Below are 20,727 nucleotides of genomic sequence, written 5' to 3' on the forward strand. Positions count from 1 at the left end.
GATTGCTTCTAGTTGCAACCCAGAGCATCCAGTATATGTTCCTTATCTATAACTCTGTTACGTATGAGCATTTGTCAAAGAGCCAGTCCTGTAGAGGACGTGGCTGTGTTTTTTGAGGGACTACTATTCCCGTCACTTCTGTCTTCCCTAGAATACATGTTGTTGCCCGGGTGAAATACTTCTACCCCTTACCAATGTACCTAAAAGTCTGAGCCAGTCACAGCGTAACTTCAAAATGTCTTGAAAATATCACCTCAAAATCTTCAGTCACATCGTTTAAATCATCCAAGTCAGGTATGGTTGAACCACCCTAAAGCAAACTTTGTTTCCATCTGTGGACCTGTGAAATTATGACAGAGTTTATCTGATACGAAAGTATAATTAGTACGTGCATAAGACAGACATTATAAAAGGGAGAAATGGGAAAGAATACAGGAGTCACTAGTACCAGACAAGTTCAAAATCCAGCAGGGCAAATGCCAGTAAGTTTCAAGCCTTGATTTTCCTTTGTGGCTTGAGACTTTGTCCACTTGGACTGTAACTCCATTTTCTTGGCCTGTAGCTCTCGCCAACTTTTTCTGTACACATGACTTGGGCCTTTATGACTACATGTATCCCCTTGGACTCATTCATGCATTTTATTTAACAAAAGCATCTACATAGAGTACATCCGTGAGTGGGCATAGCCACTCACTGGCATTGTTTGCCTATCCAGGATTAGAAAGTGGAACCGATAGCTTTCCATTATTTTGTGCTGCTTGTTCCTTACTTCAGTCAGGCTTCTGTTGTTGGGTTAGAAAGCTGCCACAGCCTCAGCGTTACGTTTCCTCTTACCTGAGTTGCCAGCGAACCAGGCTGAAGTATGTAATGAATAGAGGGCCTGTTGAGTCAGTGGCATTGCCTCAGGCAGTGGAGTAGGAGCTAATGTAGGCGTAAACCCCAGGATGCCAGGCGGGCTGCACTTCGGAATATGACATTTCCGTTTCTTTCTTGTTAGGCCTTTCCCACCTGTTCATTCTTGTATTCACATAGAACCGCCTGAAAGTGGATCTGGAAAGTTAGAGACCTCCACGGGACAGTTGTTCAGTTATGATTAGAACATAGCAAGTTAGGAGCTGCCCTCTTTCAAAAGGGAGTGTACTTGGTTGCTTCATCAGGTAGGTGGCGATATTGTACTTGGATAATACCTCTTCGTTCTTAAGCAGCCATTGAGCCTTACCTAAGATTTCCTCCTGGGATTCTGAGTTACTTCTGCACTATGACACGGGAAGGGACTGCAAGCCTGTTAGGTGGTCTGTTGTAAACTTGCCCCACTGTCATCTCAGTATAGATGGCCAACAGTACCCTCTGACACAAGCATTTAAACTGAAGTACAAACAGGTAAGCAGTGAGTACTCTTATGCATATATTAACCTGAGTTACAGAACTACATGAATTGAACTTTTTTTTTTTTTTTTTTTGGTTTTTGGTTTTTTTCTCCGGTACCAGGAACCGAACTCACGACCTTGCGCTTGCCAGGCAGGCGCTTTGCCGCTGAGCTAAATCCCCAGCCCCGAAATGAACTTTTATACAGCGTGTATTTCCTCCTGTGAAAACATGGAGTAATGTTTTCGGTGTGAGCATTCTCATCGGTTCCTGTGACGGCTGGCCATTCGACAGCGTTGTTCCCTGTCTAGGTTGCATGGAAGGCAAATTCATGCATGTGGCAGGGCCGGCTTGGAATTTTGGCCTTTCTCCCTCCCTGGGCCCTTAGAGTCATGATCGGTGCACCTGTGCTGGTGCCACTTCCCCCCGTGAGCAGCGCTGTTCCTTCCCGGCATCCAGCGAATGTCCGGGCTCCGCAGGAATTCGTCCTGCCTGTCTGCCCACCCGCCTCTTCCTCCTCCTCCTGACACTGCCCAAGACGACACTGCAGCCTGTCGTTTCTGGCCGCCTCCCGTTCTCATCTCCAGGGCGCTTCAGGGAGGCTGCAGCAAGAGTCAGGCCCACGAGGACGTCTCGTCTGTGCTGTTAGCAAGGCTTCACAGTCACTGTGTTCTCTTTAAATTTTTTAAAATTGAGAGGATTATTGTTTCACTTGTAAGAAATTATATTGAAAGATCCTGTGTATACTTTACCCCAAGTTCCCCCAGTAGTCACTTTACGGGTTTCCAGGATAGTATATCATAAAGCAGGATAGTGACCCTGGTAGATCCATTGCTGTTTTCTAGGTCACCCCAAATTTATTTATACTTGTTTGTGTGAAGTGTATGCATTGTGTTTTGTACGGTTTTGTCATGTGTAGGTTTGTGTACCTACCGCTACTTACCTCATGGTGCCCTTTTATAACCAGACCTACCTTGTATTGGCTTGATACGTTCACCTGTTAAAGGATATCTAGAATAGTTCTAATGGTCTGTCATAAATGTGTTATGTGACTTGTGATCATCTCTCTGGCCCAGGTACCCAGAACATAATTATATGCTTAGTTTTATAAGAATTTATATAGAGAGAATGTCTTTAGTTTTGATTAGAACCTCTTATAGATACTACTCCTTTGTAAGGTAAATGATTTGTAGTGCTTTTCTGCAGGACTATAGGCCTTTTATCTACCTGACGTAGGCTTAAAGAGCTAACATTTTTTTTTTAGTTCATTTATTTATTTATTTTATTTTGTTTTTTTGTTTTTTTTTCTGGTACTGGTTTTTTTTTTTTTTTTAGTTTAATGAGGTCCAATCTATCAAAAATTTTTAATTTTTTAATTTTTTTAGGAAATTAACAATGGTTGTATTACGTATTGATATCTTCAAAGTGATTTCTCAGGAAAACAAATAGAGACATGCAAGATTGATCAAATAAGTAATCATTAACTGTTCCTTTCAGTAAAGCGATAGAAGTCAGTGGTACAACTATGTTAGCTATCCTGTATATACATACATACATACATAATTTCCCCTTCTTTCTTTTCTCTTTTCCCTCTCCCCAGTTGCTCTCTACTTTTGAGCATTTTCTTTTCATTTCACAATGTCTATCATGCCTCCTAATTTTTATTCACTCTTTCAGGTTCTTACACTAGTGAGACAATATGTTGCTTACATATGGAGGTCTGGTTTATTTCACTTATGAGTATGGTCTGTAGTTGTGACCATTTACCTATAAAAGCCTCAAGTTTATCTTTCTTTATAGCTGAGTGATATTCCATTATATAAAAGTACAATTTTTTTATCCATTCCTCAGTGGATAGACCTTTGGGTTGCTTCCACAATTTAACAATTACAAATTGCGCTGCTATAAACATGGGTGCACATATATCGCTGTCATATGCTGTTTTCAGATCGTCTGGGAAAATACAGAGAAGGGGAATAGCTGGGCTGAATGGGACCTCTAGACCTAGTTTTCTGAGGAATCTCCAAACTGATTTCCACAGTGGTTTCACCAGTGTGCATTCCCACCAGCAGTGGAGAAGAGTTCCTATTTCTCTACAGCCTCGCCAGCATTTGTTATTGGTTGATTTCTTAAAGATAGCCATTCTTACTGGAGTGAGATGGAATCTCAAGGATGTTTTAATTTGCATTTCTCAAATGACTAATGATGTTGAACATTTTCTCATGTATTTGTTTGCCATTTGTATTCTTTATCTGAGAAGTGTGTATTCATCTCAACTGCCCAGTTTTGGATTGGGTCTTTGAATTTGGGGGGGCTGAAGTTTTTTAATTCTTTATATGTTCTAGATAGAAGACCTTTGTCTGAGGGACAGTCAGCTAAAATTTTTTCCCAATTTGTGGGTTTTCTTTTTACTCTGCTGATGATTTCTTTAGATGTGCAGAAACTTTTCAGTAGGATGAGATCCCAGTTGTTGATTCTTTCAAGTGTTTCACGTGCAATTTGGTTTTTGTTCATGAACTCTCTGCCTACCCCTATGTCTTCAAGGTTTTTACCTACATTCTCTTCCAATAGATTTAGTGTTTCTGTTTTAATATTGAGATCTGTGATCCATTTTGACTTGAGTTTGGTGCATGATGATAGACTTGGGTCTATTTTCAGTCTTTGGCAGATGGCAAGCCAATTTTTCCAGCACCATTTATTAAAGAGGCTATCTTTCTTCCAGCGAGTTTGTTTGGCCCTGTTGTCAAAGGTTAGGTGGCTGAGTGTATTTGTGGTTGTGTCTGTTTCTTCCAGTCTGATCCATTAATCCTCTGATCTATTTTTAGCCAGTACCAGGTTGATTTTATGACAGTAGCTTTGTAGTATAATTTCAGGTCAGGAATTGTGATTCCACCTGACTTGTCTTTGTTGCCCAGGATTGCTTTTGCTATTCTGGGTCTCTTCTGGTTCCAGATGAATTTAAGGCATATTTTCTCTAGATCTGTGAGGTTTGCTAATGGTAGTTTAATGGGAATTGCATTGAATTTGTGTAACAGTTTTAGTAGTATGGCCATTTTCACAATGTTGGTTCTTCCTATCCATGAGCAAAGAATGTTTTTCCATTTATTGAAATCCTCTTCAATCTCTTTTTTCAGAGTACTGTAGTTTTCATTGAATAGATCTTTTGTTAGATTGATTCCTAAATATTTCAAATTCTTGGATGCTATTGTGAAAGGTATGGTTTCCTTAATTTCTCTCTCACTCAGTCTGTTTGTTGTTTGTATATAGGAATGCTATTAATTTTTGGGTGTTGACTTTGTATCCAGTGTACACTGCTGAATTTGTTGAATTCAAGGAGTCTTCTTGTGAAGTTTTTGGGGTCTTCCATGTAAAGTATCATGTCATCTGAAAATAGTAATAGTTTTATTTCTTCCTTTCCTATCCTTGTTCCTTTCATTTCTCTCTCTTGTCTAATTGCTCTGGCTAATGCTTCCAGAACTATGTTGAATAAGAGTGGTGACAGTGAAAATCCTTGTCTTGTTCCTGATTATAAAGTAAAAGCTTTCAGTTTTTGTCCATTTAGTATGATGTTGGTTTGTCATAGATGGCTTTGGTCAGATTGAGGTAAAGACCATCTATTCCTATTTTCTATAGGGTTTTTATCATTGAATGCATGTTGGACTTTGTCGAAAGCTTTTTCTGCATCTGTTGAAATGATCATGTCGTTTTCATCGCTGGCTCTATTCATATGGTGCATAACATTTATTGATTTGCGAATATTGAACCATCCCTGCACTCCTGGAATGAATCTAACTTGGTCATGGTGTATCATTTTGTTGATGATTTGCTGCATTCTATTTGCTAGTATTTTATTATCTTTGCATGTATATTCATTAGGGAGATTGGTCTGTAGTTCTCTTTCTTGGTTGGGTCTTTCTCTGGTTTTGGTGTCAGTATAATACTTGCCTCCAGAAATGAGTTAGGGAGAATTGCTTCCTTTTCAATTTTGTTGAAGACTTTGAAGAGTGTTGGTATTATTCTCTGAATTTCTTGTAAAATTCTGCTGTGAATCCATCAGGGCCTGGGCTTTTCTTTGTTGGTAAGTTTTTAATCGTGTTTTCAATCTCATTAATTGATACTGGGTTGTTTAGGATTTTTATATTGTCTTGATTCAACTTTGGTAGTTTGTACATATCTAGGAATCTGTCTGTTTCTTCTGAGTTTTGTATCTTATGGGAATAAAGATTTTCAAAGTAGGTATTAATGATCTTTTGAATTTCTGTAGTATCTGTAGTGATTTCATTTTTTTCATTCCTTATTGCATAAATATGAGTTTTTTCCTTTCTTTTTTTGGTAAGGTTGGCTATCATATTTTTAAATGGATCATGCTTTTGGTATTAAGGTAAAGAACTGGTTGCCTATCCATGAATTCTGAATGTTTATCTCCTGTGTATTTTTCTAGGTTTTATAGTTTTACCTTATCAAGGTAATAGTTTTACATTATCAAATGGCCCCATAAAACCAGCTATGAAGTCCTCTTTGCTTTTTTAATTAATGAAAGAGAAAGTCATTAGCTGTAAGGTTATTCAGAAGACCTATTTCATCTTAGTTGAATGTGTTAGCTTTTGATTTTGAAGAATTGGTGTATTTTTTTAAGTTGTTAAATTCATTGAAGTGCAGTCATTCATAGTATTGCCTTATTTATGATCTGCTTAATAGCAACTGGTTTCCCCTTACATCCTTCCTGATAACAGATGACTTACATTTTTTGAAGAGTATTTTTGTTTTATAGGTTTTTCTCTTGTTCTCCCATCTTTCAGCAGTTTCTGCTCTAGTCCTAAATATTTTCTTCCTTTTGCTTTGTTTGCCATTTCAGCGTTGTTGTTCTTCTTGTTGTTCTTTTTCTTCAGATGTCTTGGGAGTAGGAGCTCAGAATATTTATTTGATTCCTTTCTTGTTTTCTATTTAAGCACCTAGCATAATAATTTTTTGTCAGTACTATATTAATGTCATCTCACATGTTTTTGATATGTTACCTTTTAATTTTCATTCAGTTGTTTACTTTTAACTCTCATTAAGCATTTTCTTTGACTCTTGGATTATTTAATGTGTTGTTTAATTAACCACTCACATTTAGATACTTTTCCTGTCATTTTTCCATTACTGACTTGTGTGATTACTTTATTGTCAAGGAACATATACTCTGTATGATTTTGTTTCTTTAAGGGAGAAAAGTTTATCTAAGGGAGTAAAAAGAACTCTATTTACTACTGTCTTTGATGGGTGCTTTAAAAAATAGGTTATTGGCAAATATTTTATTTAGACCTGAAGACATTCTTGTAGGATAAGGTATTTGTATCTCCAACTTCAGACTCATCAGAAGTGTGAGAGTTTGGCTTGTTAGCTATTAGGTACTAATCATTTTATCTTTTTTTCCCCTTGTCTTTTCATGATTGGCATGCCCATGTCACATTCAATATAGGGACACAGGAAGTAATTTACAAACCTAGATTATTGGTAGCTCTGGTAGAAAGTTTGTTCAGGAGAAGAAAATGTAAGATTAAAATCTCCATACATTTCTATTATAAGTTAAAAATATGACCCTCTGTGAATTTGAGTGGTCACATTCCTGTTTTAATTGTGAAGAATATTTTGAACACTGTGTCTTACATCATTTCACTGATGCATTAGTAGCAAACAATTGCACTATTTAAAATAAGCCAGCAACTGTTTTATTTGCTTTGCATATTACCAGCACATGCCTATTAGGTGCCCACTATTTTTACTCATACTTTGCTGGGATTACAGGTGTGTACCACTACACCCAGCTGAGATCCAACATTTTACTGAAAGCAGTTCCAGTTATTTTGAAAGACTGAAGTTCTTGAAGTATGTGACAGGGATGTCTCTAAATCTGGTATTTAATTCTTACACACATACTTCCCTTTTTCTATTTCTGTACCTAATCTGATGACTTTGACTTTGGCAGTGCAGTTATTGCTATGTGGCAGTTGTCATTAGTTGCCATTTCTTTAAGCATCTAAAAACTCTTGGGTTGAGATTTTTTTATATTCAGGCACTGTCTGCTTTCTGATTTTCTTTTTTATTAGGGTTGAAGAGGGAGGTATTACTTGAATCATTATGCATACAGTTTTTGAGTTAAAAAAAACTGCATTTAAGAGTAAGTTTTAAATATCAGCATGTATTTTTGTCGCGATACAAGAAGTCTGCTGCTGGTTTTGATGCAGTTACTCAGTGACGCCTCTGATTACTTTGCCCCTTCCCTCAAGCCTACTTTAAAATGCCGTCTTCTTGGGCATCATTTCCGAATTCCAGGCGGTGGCATGGGGAAGAAGGTGTCTTCAGTGCCGGCCATGTTATCGGGAATCCTGCTACTTCCTCAGAATCTGCCAGCCTCTGCTTGCCTTTGTCAGAATGGCCGCCGCTCTGTTGGGATTCATTGTATGAGAGAATGGCGAGCACATCTGAGCATCTACAGAGAGGTTCTGTGAAGGCGTGATGTTGGATGAGGGCTGAGCGTTAGAGATGGTTGTTGGAGTTTCTGTCAGTAATAACATCTCTGTCTCAGTTTGTGTATGGAGTAGTGTTTGACCTGATTTCAGCATTACACGATAGGTACATGTTCCAAGATATCTCATCATATATCATTAAAATGTGTAAATTTTATTTTTTTATATATCAGTTAAATAAAAAATGTTTAGAGGATATAGAATATTTTCCTTACTGGGTTCAGTGGGCTGGTGCATGCCTGTAACCCCAGCACTCAGGAGGCTGAGGCAGGAGGATCACTGTGAGTTCAAGGCCAGCCTGGGCTACATAGTGAGTTGAGTACTAGCCTGAACTACATCGGGAGACCCTGTCTCAAAACAAAACAAAACGAAGCAAAACAAAGCAAAACAAAATATTTTCCTTACCTTAGAAAACTTTTTCCTGCTTTTCTCTGTCCTACTTTTGTGCTAGGGTACCATTTGCTATCACCTTAATTATTTTTTTAAAACTGTGTTTAAATAATTTCTAAGGTTTGCTGTGAAATTGGAAGGAGTGCCGTTGGTGGTCACTTCATTTTAACCATAGCATTGCTGTGTTTGGATCAGTAGTAAAGCAACGATGTGAGTGCTCTGAAGTAGCGGCTTCTTGGTTATGGCTCCATAGTCTCCCCTCTCCGTCTGCTAAATCACAGTTCTGAAGGTAGGGGTCACAGGATCTGCGTCTCTTACAAGTAACCTCATTGTCCCCTCCCCATCTCTCTGGACATGGTCTCATTAAGTCACCAAACTGCCCAAGCCGAGCTTGCACTTGCAGTCCTCCCACCTCGGCCCCCCAGAGTGCTGGGCTGTGCACCACCATGCCCTGCTTTAGTGTCGCCTTTTCACACGAAGTGAGAATCCAACTTCAGATTTTAGGGTGTCAGATTAACCCATGATTTTATTGCTGTTATTAATTGAGGTTGTTAATTGAGGTTTTGGGGTGAATCTGCAGCATTAATTTGGAATTTTATAAGATGGTCATTACTACATCTCAGATGCTGAAAAGTAGTAAAAGCATTGTGTTATTCCGTTTCTCTTGTTTGTTGTGTATTTTGAATTTATCCTGTTGTGAATTCAGTGGATAGGATTTAAGTTTTGATAAAGGTTGGAATTTCTAAGATACTTCAGAATTTTATGCTCCGTATATATATATATATATACACGTGTGTGTGTGTATATATATATACACACACACACACGTGTATATATATATATACTGATCCAAACACAATATATACAAACATACATGTGTGTATATATGTATATATGCCTGCTATATTAGATATTTCTTGACTAAATTCAATTCTAAAATCAGTGGAGTTTTTTTAAAAATCACATTGCCCAAAAAAGTTATATAAATGAAAATTGTGTGACTGTTGTAAATGTTAAGCTTTCTGGAGCCTAATTGGTTTTTGATCCTCCCATTTTACATCATTACAATGAGAAATGAATGTAAGATGTTATAGATATGGTACATAGTACAGGAAACATTTAAATACTAAACTGCAGAACATAAATTTTTAAAACATTTAATTAAATAGTCTACTTGCTAGCTTAGTCTTCCCAACAGCTATTTGTCTTTCTTTGGGCATAGGATAACAGAGGTATTGCTAAGAATTCAGGGCTATTAAAACAAAACTCAAGCTATGAAGAATCTCTTGACTTTCACTTTCAGCACCATGGCTAATTTGTCTTCCTTTTAAAAAATACCAGCTTTATTGAGACACAATTCATATACATAAAGTTCACCATTTTAAATGCCTGCCTATCCATCGCAAGGTCCTGAGTTCCATTCTTGAACCAAAAAAAAAAAAGGTTCACCATTTTACAGTGTACAATTTAGTTATTTTTAGTGTATTCTCAGAGTTGTACACTGACCACAGCTATCTCATTCGAGAACATTTTCATCACTCCAAAAGAAACCTGGTCATTAGTAGCAAACACTCAGCATTCACTCCTGCTGGCCCTTGGCAGTTGCTAATCAATGTTTTGTGTCTGCAGACTTGCTTATTCTGCACACTTCATATAAACAAAGTCATGCGATATTTAGCCTTATGTCTGTGACATTTTTTACTATGCATAATGTTTCAATTTCAGTCCACCTGTAAGCATGCATTAGAACTTCATTTTTTTCATGGTAGAATAATATTCCATTGTATGAATGTACCACACTTTGCTGATCATTTCATTAGTTGATGGACATTTGGGTTGCTTTCAGTTTGAGGCTCTTAAGAATAGGGCTTTGACTGTTAATCTACAGATTTTCATGTGAACAGTTGTTTTTTTTTTTTGGACAACTAGAAGTGAAACTGCTGGGACACGTGGTAACTCTGTGATTTGTTTTTTTGTTGGTGTTGGTACTGGGGATTGAACCTAGGGTCTTTACACTGAGCTACATTGCCAGCCCTCCCTTTTTTAAAATTTTGAGACAGGTTCTTGTTTTGTTGCCCAGGTTGGATGTGATCTTGTGATCCTCCTGTCTCAGCCTCCTGGATTGCTGGGAATAATTAATTACTGTTTTGAAACATTTTCTAGGTGGTTGTACCATGTATATATCCCCCAAGAAATATATATATATTTCTAATTTGCATGCATCCTTATCAACACTTGTTTTTTTCTTTTTTCTTTTAACCATTCTTATGGTTAAGAAGTGGTATTACTGAGGTTTTGATTTACATTTCCCTATGCCAGTGATTCTTCGTTTGCTTTTAATTGAGTTCTTTATATTGTTGAGTTGTAAGTTATTTAGATACTAGATCTTTATTATATGTCTTAAAATACAGATACCTCCAAATTTGTGGTTTGACATTTTACTTTCTTGATAGTGTCCTTTGATGCACAAAAGTTTTTAATGTTGAAGTATAATTTATCTGCTGTGTCTTGCGTTGCTGAGGTGCATGGACTATGTTAGGTCCATATTAATGGAGTAATCTGGTAGACAGATGGTAGTGGTTTAGTCCTTGTTAGTGGAAGTGAAAACAGAAGCACTTGAACAGTTGAAATATATTTTTATGATAAAATGACAACTATATATATTGCTTATTAAGTGCTAGGCATTGTTTTCATGTCTTCTACATATTAATTCATTAGAACTATCCCTATGAGATTTATTATGGTTTTTATTTTTGCAAATGAAGAACTTCAGAGTTATTAACTTACTTTCTCATGACCACTTAGGTGACTAAGCATAGATATATTTACTATTCTGTACCATCTTAAGGGAAAGCATATAGTCATGTGTAAGGCTTTGTATTTATAGCACTATTTCCTTTGTTTCACTACCTTTTATACTAACATCCATAGATTGCTTTGCATATCAAATTAGCTATTTTAATGTAATCTGATATAAAATTCTGTGTGCATGCATACATGTATTTTTATTATATGTTTAAATGGATGGTATAACTCCATTTATGCATTTAGAGATGCTTAGAAAGATATATTTCAAGATGTTGAGAAATAGTTGTCTCTGGGTAGTTTGGATATATGTGCATGTATGTTTTTCACACTTACATACACTTCTGAAATAATTATGTTATTATATTGAATATAGCTATATTCACTTTGAATACCAAACAAAACCAACTGTCTGCAACTGAATTTTTAAATTTCTTCTATCACATTGATCTCATGTTCCTAATCCACGTCATGTGTGGATTCTTATTTTACCAAGGATATATGTTTTTTTCTTTGTACTATGTTGAATCTTTTAAACTATAGCAATATGAGTTTTTAGTCTGAGAATATCTTACTTTTTGTTGATGTTGATGTTAAATTTATGAGGAGTTGGAGTTTTTTCTTTCTTTTTTTTTTCTGGTACTGGGACTCGAACTCACGAACTCGCGCTTGCTAGGCAGGCGCTGTGCTGCTGAGCTAAATCCCCGGCCCCTGGAGTTTTTTCTTGCCCACAGTGTAGATGGTCTAATGTGAGTCAGCAAACTGTGGTCTGTGGCCCTGTGGCTGTTCGTTATATACAGCACTGTCTACCTGAGATAGTTCGTATAGATGAATTTTGCCATGAAATAACACTAACTTTGAACTTCAGTTGTGCAAAATATCATCCTCTCAAAATGAATGTCATTCTTCTCAGCAGAAGGTTTATGTTATAAAAATTTTATAGTGAATTCACTATATTTTTGAATCTTAATCAGTAAAATTTTTCATATGGTTTTTTCTCTTTTCATTATAAGGGCCTTCATATAATACCTTTCGTTTTGCTGTCTTGCCTGCAGAGTGTAAGATTTTACTGTCTGACTGTTTATAGAAAAAGTTTACCAACCTCAGTTCCAGTTTGCCAGTCCCAGTCCTTAAACCCGTAGTGGTGCGGTGCCCACAGACATCCTCTGCTTCCGTTCAGTCGTGTAGTCCCATTTGGGGGTGTGGCCTCCTGGGAGCACAGACACGGTGTCCTTCACTACCCAAAACTGCTTGGCTCCTGAGTTACAAAGTACATCGTGTTTTAAAAAAATAGGTATAGAAATCTATTTTTTTGCTAATTTTGAGAGCAGGATTTTGGATAGTGAGAGGAGCATATAGTAGTTTATCTGCTGTTTATCACAAGTGCCTAATCTGTACAGGGTAAATGTTACTTGCCATTATATTTACTGCTGCTGTGCCACTGTGCGAGCTACTCCCATAGAGCTTTCCTGTTTTTTAATGAGAAAATGTTAGTTAGGAATACCATGGCTTATAACAGGATGTGAGAAACCAACCCGGCTCACTTATATATGCGTTGTCATTCTGTGGGTAGGTGACTTGTTATCGTCTGGAATGTTATTTAGAGGATTTAGTTTCTCTAGTTCACCTGACAGCTACTGGTATCTTTAGCACCCTTCTCTGCCATTCATGTATGCTGACATGTCTGCAAGGTCATGCGGCAGAATCACTTCTCTAATAGCAGTTTTCTAAGTAGCATTAGGCGGAATTCTGTCTTCCCGCCTTGATACTGGTTGTTAATGCACCTCACATCACACGTAGTCTTAAAATGAAAGAAGGAAACGCCTTTTCATTGATATAAATGTTTTAGAAAAAGATTTTGGAAAACAATGTGGATGGGTTATAAGTTACTAAATAAGCCTAATGTTTTTCTTTATAAATATGATTCTCTTAGGTGGAAGTGCTTTGATATTATGATGTTAAAATTTTCTGTTACTGTGTATCTCTTTTCTAGCTCCTACTGCTCATACTTACCTTTCCTTTGCACCCCTCTCTCTTTACTACCACTTTCACTCTTTTTTAAACTAGGATCTTTCATCCAGTTAGAAAAGTCAGTTAAGTTGAAAATTGTTATAAGCAAACTGCAGCGGTTAAAGCAATGTGGAACATTTTATCTTAAACGCTAGAATTTCCGGGAGTTAAATTTGTCAGCTTTCCTGTAGCCTTTCATTTTAACATTAACACATCATTTTGATATGTGACAGTAATCTAGAAGAGTAGGCATGTGGCTGAACTTTTGGTTTATCCATGCATTGGGAATGTTTTTGTAGCAGTAGACTTAATAGTGAAGTTATCTTGTCTTGCTACATAAGGTAAATTTTTTTCAAGAGGTTTCAGACTCCTTTCCAAATTTGTATTTTGATGAATACTTACAGCTTTTGTTAGTAGTAAATATCTGAGATATTATTTTAGATTTTTAAAAAATTATTTTAGATTTTAATCTTGTTTAGACTTATTTGAAGATCTGATATATTGAGACAAAAAAAAAAAAACAAAACAACAAAAAAACTGGATATGGTGGTGCATGCTTGTAATCCCAGAACTTGGGAGGCTGAGGCAGAGGATCATTGTGAGTTTGAGACCAGCGTGGATTATAAAGTGGGAGCAAGGCCAGCCTGAACTGCATAGCGAGACCCTGTCTCAAAAAGACGACAAAAAAAAAAAAAAATCTGATATATTGGAATGTTCTTCTCTATCTGCTTGAGTAATTTTACTTAATTCATGTTGTTATAATGACAGTTAATACTGCTCACACTCATGTATATACACATAGATACATAATTTTTATGTTAAATTCCACTCTCAGATATCCTTATACTACTGTGATCTTCCTTGTCTTGATTCCCCTTTGCCCCTGCCTCTACCCCCTTTTTTGTTTGTAAAGCAGTATTTGACAGTTGTGTTTCCTAAATTAACAGAAGTCAATTTAGGAAATCTTCTAAAGTACTTGCTGTGGCCTTCCTTCTAGAAGCTGTGGGTGCAATACATAGAGCAGAGGCTGATGGGTATAGTTGGTGGGGGGTGCGTGCTAACGATGCATGAGATGCTGGGCTGGGTCCCAGTACCCAACCTTAGAGCAGTGACAAATTTTACTTGACTTTCATTTTGTGAAAAAAGTAAATGGAGATATTTTTGCTCAAGTTTTTACCTTTAGACTGATAGTAAGGTAGAGGTAGTAAATTAAACTTGTTACTTCAAATACCAAGGAATGTAGTTCAGTGTATAAATCTAAAACTAATTAGTGAGTAATTTTCCGTAGATTAGGTCTGTGAGCAGCCAGTTGCTTTTGTAAAGTCTCCCTGACCTCGTGATTTGACTGTATCATTCATTTTATGTATTCTGTTTGTAGTGGCAGTACAAGGGCAGAGTTGCACGGGCACAATAGACAATAGAGAGTATATCATGCAAAGTCCAGTGGCACCTGATGGCAAAAGTTTGCTAAACTGCGGAAATGTGAATATTATCTTTGGTGGTTGTTTTGGCGGGTATGTTTAGAGTGTTTTAATACCTTCTTTCTTCCGCATACCATCGCTTTTCAGGGTGTTTATCTCTAAATATTTAAGTAAATTCCTACCTAACTTTGCTACAGCTACCCACATTGCTTGCACCATTCTACTCCTCTGCATTTTACTTGTAGAATCATTTTTCCAAAGTTGAAATCACATTCCACTATTTCTTAAATAAAACCCAAACACTGCTGGCTTTTTGCTGATTTTTTGGAGCTTCTGACATCCTAAAGAACTTACCATTTCTACTTAGTATTTGTATGTAAAATGGAATATCTAAGTAGACCCAAATGAGAGTGGCTTTCTCCTTTTAAGTAAGAGTATAATACCTAAAACCAAATTCCAGGCTGCGCGTAGAGGCACATCTCTGAAATAGCATCAACCCTGGAGGCCGCGGCAAGAGAGTCACAAGATCATGGCCAGGCAGTGCACTCCCTGAGACTGTGTCTCACAGTGAAAGCAAAACAGAACAAAACTACAAATAAATAAAAAACCACAGGCCGAATTCCTCAGTTCAGGGGTATTCTAAGAATGTTTTTTGTATAGTTATTCTTTATGTTCTAAGTCACTATCTCCCAGTGAAGCAGTCAATTATTTTCCTTCCTTTTTGTTGCCTCTGTGCCTATACACTTCAAAGTTATTTCACCTCCTATATATTACCTTGTAAAAAATTTCTTATGCATCTTAGCATCCTATTGGGCTGCAGTTACATGGATTTCTATTTTTTGTTTGTTTGTTTTTTTCTCCAGTACCGGGAATTGAACTCACGACCTTGCACTTGCCAGGCAGGTGCTGTGCCGCTGAACTAAATCCCCAGCCCCTGGGTTTCTTTTTTATTTTTTTATTCCTAGTGTTTTGCATGGTGTGTAACTAGCATTTGAGTAAATGATTGTGTTAATAATTTTCTCTGTGTTACATAACTTTAAAATTTTTATCATTCTATGCTTATTAGAATGTCTTCTAGGAAAATAAGCCTGACCCATAATTGTTGTTACAACTCTATAAGGAATCAGATGCCTAGATCCTGTTTTCTAACCTTCCTCTCCCAAGGAATAGAACTACCCTCTCTAAATTTTGTACATCCCTAATGTGGCGTTTTGATCAATATTCCTTGTGAAACTCTTACCTGTAAAACAAAATTTTTTATTTATTAACGTATTGGTAGGTACATTTCAGAATGAGACCATCATTTCTATTCTTATTTGGTAATATGTGATACTCTTAGCAAAATCCACATAATTTCAGCTATTTTTGTATCTTATCTCATCTCTAGGTTCAGGACATCTGCTTCAGCCATGACTGTCGCTGGGTTGTGGTCAGTACCCTCCGGGGTACCTCCCATGTTTTCCCCATCAACCCTTATGGTGGCCAGCCTTGTGTTCGCACTCATATGTCACCACGAGTAGTGAATCGCATGAGCCGTTTCCAGAAAAGTGCTGGGCTGGAAGAGATTGAACAAGAGCTGACGTCTAAGCAAGGAGGTCGCTGTAGCCCTGTTCCAGGTCTATCCAGCAGCCCTTCTGGCTCACCCCTGCATGGTAAATGTAATTTCTGTCTCTCCACTGCTCCCTTCCATCTTCCTTGACTGTGTTTTTAATTTTAGGGAGCTGAGGTCAAATAAAAATTTTGTAATCTGTTTGTAGAATAACAGGATCTTAAACTCATTTAAAACATTCTTATTTATTAAATCATTAATGAATTTGAGCCAGTATAGCAATGAAGATCTTTATCATGCCCCCTAACTAGGGATATAAGGAGCATTTGTCATCATGCTTATATAATTTGAACCTACTTTCTTAACTTTAGAGCGCTGATCTGCATTTCCACATGTCCCTTCCAGAACATTCTGTCTGTAATGGGCCAGTACTATACTTCATTAAGAAATATTTGTTGTTGCAAAAGAATAGTCAGTCATTAGTCATTTTCATAAGTGTTCTATATGGTAGAACATTAATTTAGTCAGTACAGAAGACCATTTTAAGTATCTCTGACCTGCTTTGTTTTTTGAGGCAGTGTTTAAAATTCCTTACTTACTCCTTTGTGCAGATCTGCTTCTATTCACTTATCCTTTCTAATATTTTTCATGTATATTTGTATGCTTTTTGGCTCGGAGTTTTTCTAATAATGCAGTGAAAATTTTCTACTGTTTCTTGGTAGAAATATATACTTAGTTTTGAGTGGAAATTCTGAGTCATTACATTTGTTAATCTTAACCTTTGTAAGTAACACCAGAGTGTTTATACCATGTCATTCCTATCAGAATGCCTTAAAATGTGAGCACTGGATTATTCCTTTTTCTGAGTGTTGCCTATTCTTCTTGATGATAACCATGGTAGGTGGGTTTTGAAGGTTGAGGTATTGTGCCAGGCATTGTGGTACACACTTGTAATTCCAGTTGTTTAGGTGGCTAAGGTAGGGGGATGTCAAGTTCAAGACTAGCCTGGCTGATTTATTGAGTCTTTTTCTTAGAACATAAAGAGAGACACTGATAAGGAGGATTTATAGTCTTTCCATTTGTGTATCATCGGAGAATATTCTCTTACCTTTTTTTCCTCCCATCGTTCCTTTTTCATTAAGCAAACCACATAACAGCTTTTGTCCTAGGTTTTGGGCATGATGTACACCAAAAATTAAAAGCATTCCTGCCTTCATAATTCTTTTACTCAAAGAGAAAGACAGACATTGAATGACCATACACAAATACCATTCAGTATATTTTGGTGAAGGTTGCAAAGTACTAACCAGTGAAGGCGTGTATCATTTGCAAAAGTTGAAGAATAATGCTAGATTTCTAAATTAAAGTATAATCTTTTCCTCCAGCTTTATTGATTTCATTGCTTTCATAATTTTATAGAAATTTGAAAAAGGAGATTCCACACTCTTTGACAATACCTAAAATTTTGTTTTATAAGGCAGGAATTTCAGGAGACAGTTCTCTCCAATAACACATGTGCTGAAATGTTACTCTCTCAGAATTTCACCATCATGTGTGTAGATTTTCTCATTTTGGAAGCACAGACAATAGAGAGATGGTCATTTTTCTTTGTTTTCTTTTTTGTGTCTTACATGTCAAAACAAAGCAGGCGTTGTTGTTGGTTAGTTCTAAAAATGACATATTTACAAGTTTGTGTGAGTAAACAGTCTGATGCTGGTAAAAAAAAACATAACCCTTTGAACAGGGAGGGAGTCATCTTGAAAATTAATCATGTTTTGGCGGTAATACTGTTGTTGTCTGTGCTCTTTTTAGCAAAGTAAAGGAAACTGTTAAATAACAATTGACATAGGGGTATTTCCTTTTTACTTTTTGGAGGCAATCCAGTTTAGGTTAGGATTATTTTATCTAGTTGCCTTTTTTCCAGAGGATGTTTATTTATTTGAAATATATTCTTTCTAAATATCTCTTTCATTTCCTAGCTTGTTTCCATGACCTTAGTGTAGATGAGGAGTTCTTAAATTGAAACTCATGTACAGGGATAGGGAAAAAAAAATTCAATGCGTATATCCACTACCCTTAACCAAAAGTAAGCATTACTTCTCATTATGAGTATAGAAAACAGATGCTAATGATATTAGTGTACTTGTAATGTTGTTACCAATAGAAAGCACAGATGTTTTCACATCACACTAAATATGTAATAATGTCCTGAATTATTGAATATTTCTTCAGATATTGTTTCTGCCCATCATTGCCTTGAAATTATTACATATGATTGTGATATTAAATCAAATTCTTATGTATATCAGTATACTACATTTTAGCTATTTTAGTATGATCATTTCCATTTTAATTATGCACATTATATTGGATACATTTATAAATGTTACTCAGAATTCAGAAACTTTCCTGTCCAAGTAGCCTGTGATGCAACAATGATTATGAATCTCTGATCACAAACTAAGCATTTTTCCTACCTATCACAAATCCTTCCTTTGTTAACCATAGGATTCGCTAGTTTTGTATTTAAAATCATTGTGTCTCGCTGCTGGAATGTTAGAGAATGTCCCATCCTATTTCCATCTGCTTTTTCCAGTGTACCTAGATTTCCGTACCTTTCTGTGAATATGCCACATATATTCCTTTTTTTCTTTCCTGTATGCACATTGTTCTTGAAGTAATTTTTGCTCTTTTGAATGCCTACTTAGTTAGCTAAAATACCTCTTAATCCCTTAAGTCATCTCTTGGTGTTGTACAATGTGTAAACCAGGGTACTGGTATCCTGTACATACTTCTCTCTTACGGAAATGTGGGAATTATTCATGTCTGTCCTTCTTATTATATTGACCTCCATAATGACAAAAGCTTTTCTTTTATATTTGTCTTGGCACCTTACATACTAGTTGGCAAAATGTTGATTCTAAGGGTTTAACCATCTTTAGATGTTGTTTTAAGAAAAGCAAGTGGGATTTAAATCATTACTTGCCAGAATGAAGAAATTGTCATTCATGTTGATCCCGCTTTTCAGTTTCATGTATGTAAGATAAGGTCATTTGTTCAGCAACTGCGAATGACTGTTTGTTATGTGTAGGCACTGTGGAGCTCTAGGAATGGAACAGAAGTGAATAAAAGTGGGACCTGTCCTGTTCCTGTGTAGCTGTGGAGAAAAGGAAAGAGTGAAAGTGGAGTGGGAAATGCCTACAGGGATGGCTATCTGAGATTCATGTCCTTTTGTAGGCCTTGCTGAAATGATGGCATTTTGGGACAAACAGAAGTGAGGGAGAAAACGATGCAGATGCCAGGAGGTGGTGGGAATATGCTGGGAGTTTTTAAAAAATGAAGGCAAAGAGGCTGACAGCTGTGCAGGATGCGTAACAGGTCATGAGCTCAGAGGGGGAATGTGGCCAGGTCATGTCCGCTTCTGACTTAGTGAGAAGGGAAGGCTGTGGAGGGTTTGGACGATAAGCGTGAAGTGGTGATACTTTTTTTATTTTTTTACATAATTCAAGTGGAAATCTGTGTGCAGAGCGCAGGGTCTCTAAATGGACAAAGGTAGAAATCTAGTGAAACCATTTAGTAGCGTGCTGGAAAAGTCCAGACAAGAAAGGGTAGGTTTGGTCGTTCATAGTGAGTCTGTCCGAAGTTACTGGATTCTTGATTTCTTTTTTATGGTAGGACCACCAGTGTTTCTGGTTTATTTTATGATCAAGTATGAAAGAACAGATGAGTCAGGGTGAGTAGTAAGGCTTTGTGCCCGAGTAGCTGGAAGAGAGGGGCTGCTGTCGGCTGAAATAAGCAGTGTGTGGGTAGCGCAGATTTGTGGATGGGGACAGGATGGTTAGTTTGTGACAAGTTTGGGCGGGGGGGGGATGGGGGAGATGGGAATAATGAATGTGTTAAATTGCATTTATAGGTCAATGAAAGCAAGAAGTAAGAGGAAGACAGCATTAAATTTTTCACATAGTAGGACTTTTGTTATAACTTTTTTTGGAGTAGTAGAGGCATCACTTGAGGGGATTTTAGTAAGAAGAGGAACTGGCAATATCATTTTTTTTTAGCATTTAGACGAGGTATTCGTTTCCCCCTTCTGTTTATAGCGTTCATTTGGTGGTTTATTGTAATTATTTGTTTTTGTTGATCAAGAGTTTTCTAGATATAGACCGCATCATAATTGTAAATACAAAGCAACCACACGCTGCAGCCTTCTATGATTTCACCTACTTAAGAGAATCAGTAATAATGTGATGTTTCTTGACTTCTCTTTTCACATCATTGTTTACGTGTGGACTGAAGTTTGCATGAGTGTGTTTTAATTTTTGCCAAGGAAAATCAATCATGTGCACTGTAGCTCTGCTTTAAATTTTATGCCTCATATGACATAGAATATATAAATAGTATATACATGTTAAATGGGGGAAAATCTTTTAGGATAGTTTAGTACCTAGATTTTTGCTGATTCTATGGATTTTATTGTCTTAGCTCAGATGCAGTCTTGTTTCCAGTCTGTTGTTTTAAAATATAACATTTTCTTGGTGAATTTGTTTTCTTCTTAGCCCTCCTGTTATCCTTTTAGAAGGTTTGACATTTAGTATACACCAAAATCATATGTATTTTAAATACTTTTCATGACATTTGCTGTAGTTTCTCAGATAGCAGAAAAGTTCTTCACGGAAAGTGT

General features: G+C 36.8%; 1 protein-coding gene across 1 annotated transcript in view; it reads left to right on the forward strand.

The window, feature by feature from the left end:
* The window catches only part of Bcas3 (breast carcinoma amplified sequence 3), a gene marked incomplete in the record, with an annotated part of 520,369 nt that overhangs the window by 174,631 nt on the left and 325,011 nt on the right, over positions 1-20,727 (forward strand). Inside the window, 1 exon segment of the mRNA XM_013519304.1 lies at positions 15,888-16,152. Within this exon segment, the coding sequence (XP_013374758.1) occupies positions 15,888-16,152 (265 nt within the window).

The sequence above is a fragment of the Chinchilla lanigera genome, unplaced genomic scaffold (assembly GCF_000276665.1).
Source record: "Chinchilla lanigera isolate Chin_1 unplaced genomic scaffold, ChiLan1.0 scaffold00050, whole genome shotgun sequence".
NCBI lineage: Eukaryota > Metazoa > Chordata > Mammalia > Rodentia > Chinchillidae > Chinchilla > Chinchilla lanigera.